Source organism: Chiloscyllium punctatum, chromosome 6 (assembly GCF_047496795.1).
Source record: "Chiloscyllium punctatum isolate Juve2018m chromosome 6, sChiPun1.3, whole genome shotgun sequence".
Lineage (NCBI taxonomy): Eukaryota > Metazoa > Chordata > Chondrichthyes > Orectolobiformes > Hemiscylliidae > Chiloscyllium > Chiloscyllium punctatum.
This window is the reverse complement of record NC_092744.1, coordinates 37,722,785-37,735,785: the sequence shown is the minus strand read 5'-3', so window position 1 is coordinate 37,735,785 and position 13,001 is coordinate 37,722,785. Positions and strand designations below refer to the sequence as shown.

The 13,001-nt window shown below is 42.4% G+C and overlaps 1 protein-coding gene across 1 annotated transcript in view; it reads left to right on the top strand.

The window, feature by feature from the left end:
• The first annotated feature begins 5,525 nt into the window (after positions 1–5,525).
• Positions 5,526–13,001, top strand: part of mccc1 (methylcrotonyl-CoA carboxylase subunit) — an 80,799-nt gene continuing 73,323 nt past the window's right edge. Inside the window, exon 1 of the mRNA XM_072572448.1 lies at positions 5,526–5,794. Within this exon, the coding sequence (XP_072428549.1) occupies positions 5,727–5,794 (68 nt within the window). The 5' untranslated portion in view covers positions 5,526–5,726. The remainder of the gene's footprint in view (positions 5,795–13,001) is intronic.

Here is a 13,001-nt window from a genome sequence, read left to right as displayed (position 1 = left end):
GTTGTTCAAGCATGTGGAATTCCAGCATTCACTCTATTATCACATGCACCAAGCCCGATTTATTGAAAACATCAACGGTCACGTGACGGAGTTCCATGGGTCTGGGTGTAGGTAGAGATGTTTAACCTCTGCAGTAATTCTTTAAGAACATTCCTAAAGTACTGGAGGACCAGAATTGCAAATGTGAGTCTAAGGTTACATATTACCAGGCACCGGTGATCCTTGGAGTCTTAAACAATTAACAGCAGATACCTTAAAAGTCCTGGAGAAATACCACAAGTGGTGCCTTTTTAAATCACTTAAAATTTCATGTCAAGCAAACATGCCTATTTTCCTTTATAAGGAGCAGGGTATTGTGTTGGATAAAAACTGGTTGGCAGACAAAAAACAGGAGAAAAAACATCTCTTTCTGAATGGCAGGCAGTAATTAGTGGGGCACTACAATAATCAGTGCTAGGACGCAAGCTATTCACAATGTATTTTCATGATTTGGATGAGGAACTAAATGTAATATCTCCAAACTTGCAGCTGACACAAGGTTGGTAGGAGGATGAGCTGTGTGGAGGATATAGGGATGCTTCGGTGTGATTTGGACAAATTGAATGAGTAGACAAATGCTTGACAGTTGCAGTATAATATACAACATAAATGTGGGGTTATCCATATTAATAGATTATTACCTGATTGCACATTTCCCTCTTTCAGTTTATAGCCAATGAGATCTGGATGTCTTCATACACTAGTTTGCTTTGGGTATGTAGGTGCAGCAGGCAGTAAGAAAGGCAAACAGTATGTTGGCCTTCATAGCAAGAGGATCAGAGTACTGTAGCAGGGATGACTTGCTGCAATTTCTAGGATCTTGGTGAGACCACACCTCTAACACTGGGTGCAGTTTTCATCTCCTGAGGAAGGATGCTCTTGCTAGAGAGGGAGTGCACTGAAGGTTTACCAAATTGATTCCTGGAATGGTAGGACTGACATGTACAGAGAGGCAGAATTGGTTAAGATTATATTCACTGGAGTTGAGAATTGGAGTATCATAGGAACCTATGAAATGCTAAAAGGACTAGACTGGGTCGATGAAAAAATGATGATCCTGATGTAGGAGTCCAGAACTGGGGTCACAGTCTAAGGACAGAGAGTATACCAGAAAACTGAGATAACGAGGAAGTTCCTCACGCAGGCAATGGTGAACTGTGGATGTTGCTATCACAGAAAACAGTCAAGGACAAAATATTGTATGATTTCAAGAAAGTTTGATATAGTGGTTGGGGCTAAAGGGATCAAAGAATATGGGGGAAAAGCAGGAACTGGCTGTTGAGTTGGATGATCAGTCATGATTATAATGAATGGCAGAGCAGACTTCCAGGGCCAAATGTCCTACTCCTACTTCTATTCACTATGTGTCTATGTTTATGTTAAATCTGACTCCAGTTAGTGCAGCTCGAGTCTTCTATCTGCTTCCCTTTGACTTCAGTTTTGTTTGCGTTCTTTGTTACCACAATTAATCAAATTTGGCATTGATACTGAAGAGGCTCATTCTCACCTCACCATGGAAATTCAGTTTTCCTTTCCCATTACCAGATCAGACGCTGAGTCATCCTGGTTGAACACAAACTGAGCATGGGTGAACTAATTATTGGTGAATAAATTGTGCCTTTTTTCCCTTAATGCTTCTCTTTGACTAAGTTTGTAGGCATATGCCCATTTGTCTTCTATTGTGTGGTGTCAAATTTATAATGCCCTGGTGAAGCTCTTTGGACCATTTCAAAACTTTACATAGCACCTTTAAATACAATTTGCTGCTTCATCTATTTTTTTGGAAGAGAGATTGTCAGTGTTAAGCATGTTATTATGGACCAGATCAAATCCCCTCAAAACATATCAAGGAGATAGCTTTCAGTAAAAATTGGGGTCTAGGCTAAGTGTGATTTAATCAGTCAAGCTACTAGGCTTTGAGCAAAACACACTTTATTCTTACATCACAGTTAAATACAAAACAAAAAAAGGCATAACTCACTCCATTGAAATCCTTAAAAAAGGAAATTTTGATTACTATTCATCAACTGTTCCAATATAGCAGCATCCCAAAAAACAGACTGTTGGCAAAAGCAAATTCAACAAAACACATCTCCCTCTCTTGCTATCTACTCCAGTCCAGGAGAAGGAAAACCCGACAGACTAAATCTAGCAGCTAAGAGAGAATTCCATTTTTTGCAGCAGCAGTGAGACAGCTGTCTCTGGCAGCTTCAAATCCAAAATCCCCAACTTCAACAACTGAAAGCAAAAACTAAGACTCCGGATCTGCGTGAGCCTGACTCCATCTACTCATGCTTCTTTTGTCTACTTCAGAAAAAAACCCAAGCCATTTACTCTGCTTTCCATGGAGCTGATAACTCAGTTTCAAGCTGACAACACAGCCTTTCAAAAGAACCAGGACAGAACACTCCCTTTTAAAGGGACAATGTCACAATGTACCAATACCAATGGCTTGACCTAGCCATAATAATACTTTAATCCTGAGAAATGTTATATTGTTTAAATCAACAGTTCAATTGACTGCAGACCAGTTCCATGCTGCAGTAATCTGTCAGTAATGTCAGTCTTATGTTGAGAGAATCATATGATTCTGAATATTTAAAATTACATTTGCTGAAGATACTGTACAGTAGTGGCCTGATAGACGAACGACCCCGTTCACGAACAAATCAGTTTACGCACAGGATTGTACGTAAAATTTTGCTTCAAGGTATGTACGAAATTCAAGGTGCGAATGCAAAAAGCCCGTGTGCGACCACGTGGTTTCATTGTTCTGCTTTGCTACGCGCTTGTTGAACGCAAAAGCTCTTGGGCCCCGCGTGATCTCATTCAGTTCGTCTTTGGCGCGTGCGCTGTGAACAGCCGTCCAAGTATTCTTACGCTATCCGAGCAATAGGAAAAATTGATTCGGTTTGCGAACCAGGTCCTGGAACGGATTAAGTTCATAAGTCGAGGCGCTACTGTATATCTCAAAGTACAACTTGTTTTGCCAGTGAAATTGAGTATGTTGACAGAAAATACACCTCTCATTCCATTTTACGTGAACAATAAATATTGGACATACTTTAAAATTCATATGCGTGGTTTTAAACAAATCTTCAATATTATTTTGTATTAAAATACAGAAGATCATAAGAAATAGTAGCAGAAGTAGGCCATTCAGCCCACTGAGTCTGCTCCCACCATTCCAGTAAGATTGTGGCTAATATTGCTAAGGCTTTAACACCTGCTTATCCCCATAACCTTTGAATGACTCCCTTGTGGATCAAAAATCTGCTTAAATCCATTTTTGAACACATTCAATCACCAGACTCCTGACTCTCTCTGGATGAGCTTTCTAAGGGCTAATGACCCTCTGAGAAAATACTTTCCTCCTTATCTCCATATATATGGGAGATCCTTCATTTTGAAACTATTAGACACCACGTTCCTCTGAGTTATCGAGTGCTTCATGAAAGTAAATATCCTACAAGAACATAAGAAATAGGAACAGGAATAGGAACATTTGACCTCTTCCCAACCTGCATCACCATTCAATAGAATCACAGCTGATCTGACATTCCTCACATCCACTTTCCTGTAATTCTTAATCCCTTATAGATTTAGAATCTATTGTAGCGTAAATATATATAAGAACTCTGTTTCCACAATTCTCTGTGACAGACTTCCAATCCTTTGAGGGAAGAAATTTCTCCTTGTCTCAGAATAAAGTGGCACCAATTTAAAACTGAGACTATGCCCTCTAAACTAACTCTCCCATGAGAGAAAAAATCCTCTCACCATTTATCCTGTAAAGCCTCTTCAGAATCGTCTATATTTAAATGAATCACTTCTCATTCTTTTAAACTCCAATGGGTACAGAGTCAACATGCTCAAGCTTTCCTTATGAACCAGCCCCTTTTTCTTGGGAAACAGTCTCGTGAACCTTCTCTGAACTGCTTTCGATGTAATTACATCCCAATGTAGGTAAGGAGACCAGAACTAAGTATTTTGGGTTCAGTCTAACAAATAATCTGTATAGGTGTTGTCTGACTTTTGTACTCATACGCTCCACCCACTTTGCAATAAAAGTCAATATTCTATTTGGCTTAGCAATTACTCATTGTATCTGAAAGCAACCTTTTTATGATGTACATACAATGACATGCTGATCCCTCTGCACTGCTTTCTCAACTCTCAGTATTTAAATATTCTGCTTTTCCATTCTTTTGGCCAAAGTAGAAAATCTCAGATTTTCCACTATTTACCAAAATGAGAGGGGGAGGGGGAAGAATGTGGATGATGGGTGAAAGGGGTGCGTGAGAATGGGGGTGAAGGGCAAGAGGGGGCGGGGGAGAATGAGGGAGGGAGGAGACAGAGTAGGAGGTAAGGTGAGGGAAGAGAGGCAGTGGGGGTGAGGGAAGAGAAGGTTTGGAGGAGAGTAGGGTGAAGGGAAGAGAGGGGGTTGGGAGAGAGTGGGGGTGAGGGGAAGGGGAGAGTGGGGGTGAGGGGGGAGTGAAGGGAAGGGGAGAGTGGGGGGGGAGTGGGGGTGAGGGAAGAGAAGGTTTGGAGGAGAGTGGGGTGAAGGGAAGAGAGGGGGTTGGGAGAGAGTGGGGGTGAGGGGGAAGGGGAGAGTGAGGGTGAGGGGGGAGTGAAGGGAAGGGGGGAGTGAAGGGAAGGGGAGAGTGAGGGTGAGGGGGGAGTGAAGGGAAGGGGAGAGTGAGGGTGAGGGGGGAGTGAAGTGAAGGGAAGGGGAGAGTGGGTGTGTGGGGGGGGGGAGAGTGGGTGTGTGTGGGGGGGGGGAGAGTGGGTGTGTGGGGGGGGGGGGGAGAGTGGGTGTGGGGGGGGGGGGAGAGTGGGTGTGGGGGGGAGTGGGTGAGGGAAGAGAAGGTTTGGAGGAGAGTGGGGTGAAGGGAAGAGAGGGGGTTGGGAGAGGGTGGGGGTGAAGGTGGGGGTGAGGGGAAGGGAGAGTGGGGGTGAGGGGAAGGGGAGAGTGGGTGGGAGGGGAAGGGGAGAGTGGGTGGGGAGGGGAAGGGAAGAGAAGGTTTGGAGGAGAGTGGGTGAAGGGAAGAGAGGAGGTTGGGAGAGTGGGTGTGGGGGTGAGGGGAGAGTGGGTGTGGGGGGGGGCGTGGTTTGGTGTGGGGTGAGGGGAAGGGGAGACTGGGTGTGGGGGGAGTGAGGGTACGCGGAGTGTGGGGTGAGGGGTGTGAGGGGAAGGGGAGAGTGGGTGTGGGGGGTGGGGGGTGAGGGGAAGGCGAGAGTGGGTGAGCGGAATGGGAGAGTGGGTGTGGGGGGTGAGGGTAAGGAGAGTGTGGGGTGAGGGGTGAGGGGAAAGTGGGTGAGCGGAATGGGAGAGTGGGTGTGGGGGGTGAGGGTAAGGAGAGTGTGGGGTGAGGGGGGCGGCGAGGCGGCGTTAGGACCTTGAACGTTTCTGTCCGAGAACCTCCAAACCTGATTGGCCAACCAGTTTCGGCCCCTTTCCCGTAGTCAATGCTGATTGGTTATTTGGCAGCGGCCGCCGTACGGGTCGGGGAGAGGACTTAGAGCCGGATCAAGGGCAAAGACGAATTGTTCTTATTTTTAATCTATTTATTGATCAAGGGAGGGTGCAGCGGCGCCGGAAGTTCCAGTGTCGGTTCAAGTGCTCCCGCTCGAGGGACGGTTTAGTTCCCGTTTACAAATCTGATCGTGCAGCTCGCGGTGCCATCATGGCGGCGGCGGCGGCGGCGGTGGTGAGAGAGCGGGCTCTCCACTGGGCCCGGAGAAGCTGCAGGCAGTGAGTGTTTCGGGGAGGGGGTCGGGGAAGGGTTCATCTTGTTTCAGAGCGGTTTGGGGTTGTAATTTCAGGTCATTGTGGAGTAGTGGACAATTCACACGGCACACTCTGTGCTATCATTCGCCTGTTTTGAGGAAGAAATGAAAAGTTTTAACTGTGGGCTCCAAATAAACTCACCCCTAAACTCCAAGACCTTGGTCTCGGCTCCCTCTCCCTCTTTGAATAGATCCTTGACTTCCTGACCCATATACTGCAATCAGTAAGAAGAGGCGACAAACACCACCATCCTGCAACACTGCACAATTACCCCCCCCCCCCCATTCCTTATATGCTCCAAATTCCACCCTGCCTCCAGTTTCAAGTTTGCTGCCCTGTCATCACTATTGTAGGGATCTCAAATAATGACAAGACTGAATACAAGAAATAGATTTAGTGCTTAGTGGCATGGTGTAAAGACAACAACCTCTCCATCAATGTCAGTAAAACGAAGGAGCTAGTCATTGACTTCAAGAAGGGAGTGGAGGGCATGCCTCTGTTTCCAGAGGTGGAGATGGTCAAGAGCATCAAGTTCCTGGGAGTGATGATTGCCAACAATCAGTCCGGTGCACCCATGTCAATGCAATGGTTAAGAAAGCACGATAACGTCTTTACTTCCTCAGAATGCTAAGGAAATTCAGCACGTCCCCAAGGACTCTTAACAATTTTTATAGATGTACCATAGAAAGCATTCAACCGGATGTATCATTGCATGGTTTGACAATTGTTCTTCCCAAGACTACAAGAAACTACAGACAGTTGTGAACGTGGTAAAAACAATGACTGCAGATGCTGAAAACCAAATACTGGATTAGTGGTGCTGGAAGAGCACAGCAGTTCAGGCAGCATCCAACGAGCAGCGAATTCGACGTTTCGGGCAAAAGCCCTTCATCAGGATGAAGGGCTTTTGCCCGAAACGTCGATTTCGCTGCTCGTTGGATGCTGCCTGAACTGCTGTGCTCTTCCAGCACCACTAATCCAGTTGTGAACGTGGCCCAGTCCAGTAGGCAAACCATCTTTCCATCTTTTTACTTCATGTATACTTCCCGCTACCATGGAAAGCAACCAACATAATCAAACACCCATCCCACCCCAGTTATACAACATAGAACAATACAGTGCAGAACAGGCCCTTCGGCCCTCGATGTTGCACTGAAATGTAAATTAATATAAGCTCATCCCCCTACACTATTCCATCATCATCCATATGCTTATCCAAGGATTGTTTAAATCTCCCTAATGTAACTGAGTTAACTACATTGGCAGGGAGGGCATTCCACACTCTTACCACTCTCTGAGTAAAGAACCTGCCTCTGATATCTGTCTTAAATCTATCACCCCTCAATTTGCAGTTATGCCCCCTTGTACAAGCTGCTGTCATCATTCCTAGGAAAAAGATTTTCAACTATCAACCCTATCTAATCTTGTATGTCTCTATCAAGTCCCTCTTAGCCTTCTTTCCAATGAGAACAGACTCAAGTCTCTCAGCCTTTCCTTGTAAGACCTTCCCTCCAGACCAGGCAACATCCTGGTAAATCTCCGCTTCACTTTTTCCAATGCTTCCACATCCTTCCTGTAATGGGGCGACCAGAATGTACACAATATTCCAAGTGAGTCCACATTAACATTTTGTATAGTTGCAGCATGACATTACAGCTCCGGAACTCAATCCTTCTGCCAATAAAACCTAACACAACGTATGCCTTCTTAACAGCACTATCAACCTGGGTGGCAACTTTAAGGGATCTACACACATGGACTCCAAGATCCCTCTGCACGGTGACACTACCAATAATTTTTCCATTGACCCAGTATTCTGCCTTCCTGTTATTCTTCCCAAAGTGAATCACCTCATATTTAGCTCAATTGAACTCCATTTGCCACTTCTCAGCCCAATTCTGCAGTTTATCCAAGTCTCCCTGCAACATTCTGGATGTAGGTTTGCTTACCGAGCTGGAAGGTTCACGTTCAGGCATTTCATCACCAAACTAGGTTACACCACAGGAAATGACATCACCTCGGGAAATGACATCACTAACCCAAAGAAACACAAACAGAAAGCAGGAATCATCAGCAGTGCTTTGTCCGGACGCTCACTGAAGATGTTACTTAGTATGGTGACAAAACATCTGAAAACCTTACAGCTCAGCAAACAAACCGACATCCAAAACCTCAACTTGAGCTACAAATCTTCTCAAAACTCTCTAACCTGCGACATTCTTCCACACTGTCCATTATTCCACCAATTTCAGTGTCATCTGCAAACTTTCTAACCCATCCACCCATTATAAAAATGACAACGCCAGTGGTCCCAAAACAGATCCTTGTGGCACACCACTTGTAACTGGACTTCAGGCTGAATATTTTCCATCAACTACCACTCGCTGCCTTCTTTCAGAAAGCCAGTTTCTAATCCATACTGCTAAATCACCCTCAATCCCATGCCTCTGCACTTTCTCCAACAGTCTACCATGTGGAACAATATCAAAAGCTTTACTGAAGTCCATGTACACCACGTCAACTGCCCTACCCTCATCCACATGCTTGGTTACCTTCTCAAAAAACTCAATGAGGATTGTGAGACATAACCTGCCCTTGATGAAACCATGTTGACTATCTGAAATCAAATTGTTGCTTGCTAGATAACAATAAATCCTATCTTTTATCATCCTTTCCAAAACCTTTCCTACAACAGAAGTAAGGCTCACTGGTCCATAATTACCTGGGTCATCTCCAGTGCCCTTCTTGAAAGAGGGCACAACATTTGCAATCCTCCAGTCCTCTGGTACGAAACCTGTAGACAATGGTGACTCAAAGATCAAAGCCAAAGGCTCCGCCATCTCCTCCCTAGCTTTCAGAGAATCCTAGGATAAATCCCATCCGGCCCAGGGGACTTGTTTACTTTCACTCCTTCTAGAATTGATAACACCTGTTCGTAACTAACCTCGATCCTTTCTAGTCAAATATCTCTTGTTCTTCTGCCGGGCAGAAGATATAAAAGTTTGTATAGACATGCAAATAGATTCAAGAATAGCTTCTTCCCTACTGTTATTAGACTTCTGAATGGATCTCTCAAATGTTAAATTTAATGTTGATCTTGCTGTCTGTGCATCTTTTGTATTCTTTGCTCTGTTCTATGACCCCAATATGCTTTGTATGGTATAATCTTCTGGACTGAACACAAAACAAATGTTTTTACTATACCTAGATACATGTGACAATAATGAATCAAATCAAATCCAATTGAATCAAAAGACTGTTGACTGTGATACTTCAGCCATTGGAACACTGTTTTCCAAGAGTACATTAGAATAAAAGTTTGTCTTCCACCTGTTGCAGTTGTGCTGTTATCTTCCAAGCAAAATTCCAGATTAAAGCTGTTGCATCCATTTAATAGAACAGTGAGAATCTTTGTTTGATAACTCATCATAACTTCAGCACTTCCAACAGTCTGGAACTTTTTAAGTACTCTACTGAAATGTTAGCTTAGGCTGGCTCAAACTTTGCAGTGGCAATGATGAAGCTATCTGCATTTGATGTAATTATTCCATTGGGACAGTTAGCAGCATTTGTAATTCAGAATAATATGTTCAGCATAATGTGAACACCTAGAAATTGCGGTCAATGATCCTATGCTTCTCCAAAGGATGAGTTGTGGAAGCATCTCTGGTTCCAAATAATGGGTAATTCAGAATTGAACTTCCACACATGCACTGTTAGGCTTGCAGTAAAAACATTTGAAAAAGTTAGACATTGTTGACTGAAATATAAGTGGGATTTTCCTAGCGTACATTTGTAATTAACATTAAGTAGCCTTACTGGCCTGAAAAGTGTGAAATGTCAAACTTCTTTATTGTAAGTTTTAAAAATAATGGCTCTGTTATAATTCAACTATTATTTAATTCATTATCTGGATATATAACTTATAATTGAAAGACATTAAGTTCCTCTGATGCTTTTTAAGTTTAAAAACCACACAACAGCAGGTTTATTGTAAGTACTAGCTTTTGGAGCACTGTTCCTTCAAGTAGCTGTGGAGCAGGATTTTAAGACACAGAATTTAGAGCAAAAGATTACAGTGTCACACAGGTGATACAATATGTTGAACAAACCTAGATTGCTGTTAAGTCCTTTGTCTTTTAGAATGGGTTGCAGGTTTCTTGTTGTTCAATATATCGTATCAGTTACTTGCAGGAGTCTGTGATCTTTTGCTATAAATTCTGTGTCTTATGATCCTGCTGTACCGCTACCTGATAAAAGAGCAGCACTCCAAAAACTATACTTCCAAATAAACCTGTTGGACTATAACCTGGTGTTGTGTGATTTTTAACTTTGTCCATCCCAGTCCAACACTGCCACCTCCACATCATGGCTTTTAAGTGTTGTAATTGTACCAGCCTTCACCACTCCTTCTGGCAGCTCATTCCATTCACGTACCACCCTCTGCGTGAAAAAGTTTCCCCTCTGGTCCTTTTTAAATCTTTCCCCTTTCATCTTAAACCTGTGCCCTCTAGTTCTGGACTCCCCCACCCTAGGAAAAAGACCATGGCTATTCACCCTTTCCATGCCTCTCATGATTTTATAAACATTTTTAAGGTCATCCCTTGGCATCCAACGCTTCATGGGCAAAAAATCCCCATGGTATACATGCTCTGCCTGTAACTCAAATCCTCCAGTCCTGGCAGATCCTTGTAAATCTTTTGTTCACAACATCCTCCCTTTAGAAGGGTGACCAGAATTAAACACAGTATTCTAAACATGGCCTCACCGATGTCCTGTACAGCTGCAACGTGACATGCCAACTCCTATACTCAGTGTTCTGACCAGTGAAGGCAAGTATGCCAAATGCCATCTTCATCATCCTGTCTACCTGCAACTCCACTTTCAAGGAACAGAGCAGGTACTTCATAACTCAAAACAAAACTCTATTCTCATCAGAAAGGAGGACTCAATGAGAGGAATGAACTACCCATAGACAACAAAGGCAGTCAGGTAAATAAAAAGACAAAGGCAGATAAAGTAGTGAAAATTATTGGTAGACCAGAGAATTGGGCATGTTTTAGGAACCAGCAGATTACTCAAAAACTAATACAGAAGAAGAAAATTGATTATGAAAATAAATCGCAAGTAATATATAAACATCAAGAGCCTCAATGGGTAAATAAAAATAAAAATTAGAGAACAATGGACAAACAAAGATATTCAAGTTCTAGTCAAGAACAAAAAAGAATCATAGATGTAGACAACTGGGTTCAAATAAATCTCTTGAACAGTATAAAGAGTGTAGCATCATTCTTAAACGGAGATCAGGAAGCTGTAGAGAAGTTATGAGATAGCCTTGGCAAATAAGGTTAAAGATAATCCAAAGAAATTCTACAAGTACATGAAGAGCAAGAGAACAACTAGAGAGAGAGTAGGGTCCTTTAAAGATCATGTAAGTCATATTTGGTTTGAATCTCAGGAAACGGGAGAGATATTAAATGAGTATTTTGTGTCAGATTTTATTGTGGACAAAGAAGTGGAGGCTGGAAAAGTCAGGGAAATAAATATTGCTGTTTTGGAAACAATTCACATCACAGAAGAGGAAGTGCTGGAGTTCTTAGAAAATATAAAGATAAATAAATTTATAGGACCTGAACGGAGGTTTTGAATTATGGGAAGAGGCTGAATAGGCTGGGACTTTCTTTTTCACTGGATCACAGGAGGTTGAGCGGTGACATTGTAGAGGTTTATAAAATCATGAAGGATGTTGATAAAGTCAATGGCAGATGTCTCTTAGTGGGGGATTTCAAGACCAGGGATTGGGGGGGTGGGGGCTGATTTTTTAAGGTGAGAGGCAAAAGATTTGAAAAACGTGAGTGGAAATTTTTTTCATAAACAGTAGTTCTTGTGTGGAAAAAACTCGCAGAGGAAGTGGTGATGCAACCTTTAAAAAGTTACAACCTTTAAAAGTAATTTAGATAAATAAACGAATAAGAAATGTTTGGAGGGATATGGGCCAAGTGCAGGCAGGTGGGACGAATTCAGTTTGGGACTACAGTCAGCATGGATCGGGTGGACTGGAAGGTCTGTTTCCCTGCTGTGTGACTCTTACAGAGAAAAGGAAAATTGAGGATAAGATGCCACCATTGAGCTAAGGCTGCATTGCTTAGTAGGGTTTGTTTTTGGAATTCCTCTTGCAGACAAACTTCAGCAATTATGTGTATAAACTGCATTCAATATATCTTATGGAGCCAGTAGTGTAAATCTTGTCACTTGACACAGCTGCTGGCTCATGGTTAGTTTTCAGCCAATGACTTTCTAACTCACATCAAATAAAATTTCTTTTAGCACCTACCAGAAAAGGGTTTAATGTGTTGCTTTAAAATCGAAATAGTGTGTTAAATATAAATCATGAGTTGGTATTGAATGGTGAATCTAGATTTAGTGCACAAGAAATAGATTTTAAATTAAATAAATTAGTCTAATAAATTAATATTGTTGAACGTGAAAACATGCAAAAATGTACTCAGATTGAAGTTACCATGAATACACTCTACTGTAACAAAACTCCACTATAAGTGAAGAGAGTAATATCTTGTTCTTCTAAAATCGTATACAGCACTTAAATATAGACTGTGTTTGTGTTCTTAAATTGTAGTTTGTTTTATTCATTACTAACTTTTAATGATACTTTTGTGAATGAAGAATAGTGATGTTAAAGAATGATCTGTTCTTTATAGTTCTTAACCATGTCCTTTTGATAGTGGAATTCTGACCAAAAAGGAGTTCTCATAGAGATATGGTTGAGGTACTGATGAGTACTGTGCACCTGTCCACATTATGGAAAAGGATGCTGTCAATGTAGCAGGAAAGGAAAAGCGAATAGTGAATTTGGATAGCATAAAACAGGTTAATAAATGATTGTAAAAAGTGTTCATAATCCCTCATTTCCACTGGGATTCATCCTTGCTTAGTGAGAAAAATATTGTGGGCACTATTGTCTTAGTTTTTTAATGCTTCCTGGCTTTGTGGGTGTTGCCCAGTGTCTGGAGTATTAGCAAAATAAAAGCTTGAGCGATTAAGACCTTTAAGACTAAAAGGCATAGGAGCAGAAATTATGCCATTCAGACCATCAAGTCTGCTCCACCATTCAATCATGGCTGATGAGTTTCTCAACCCCATTCTCCTG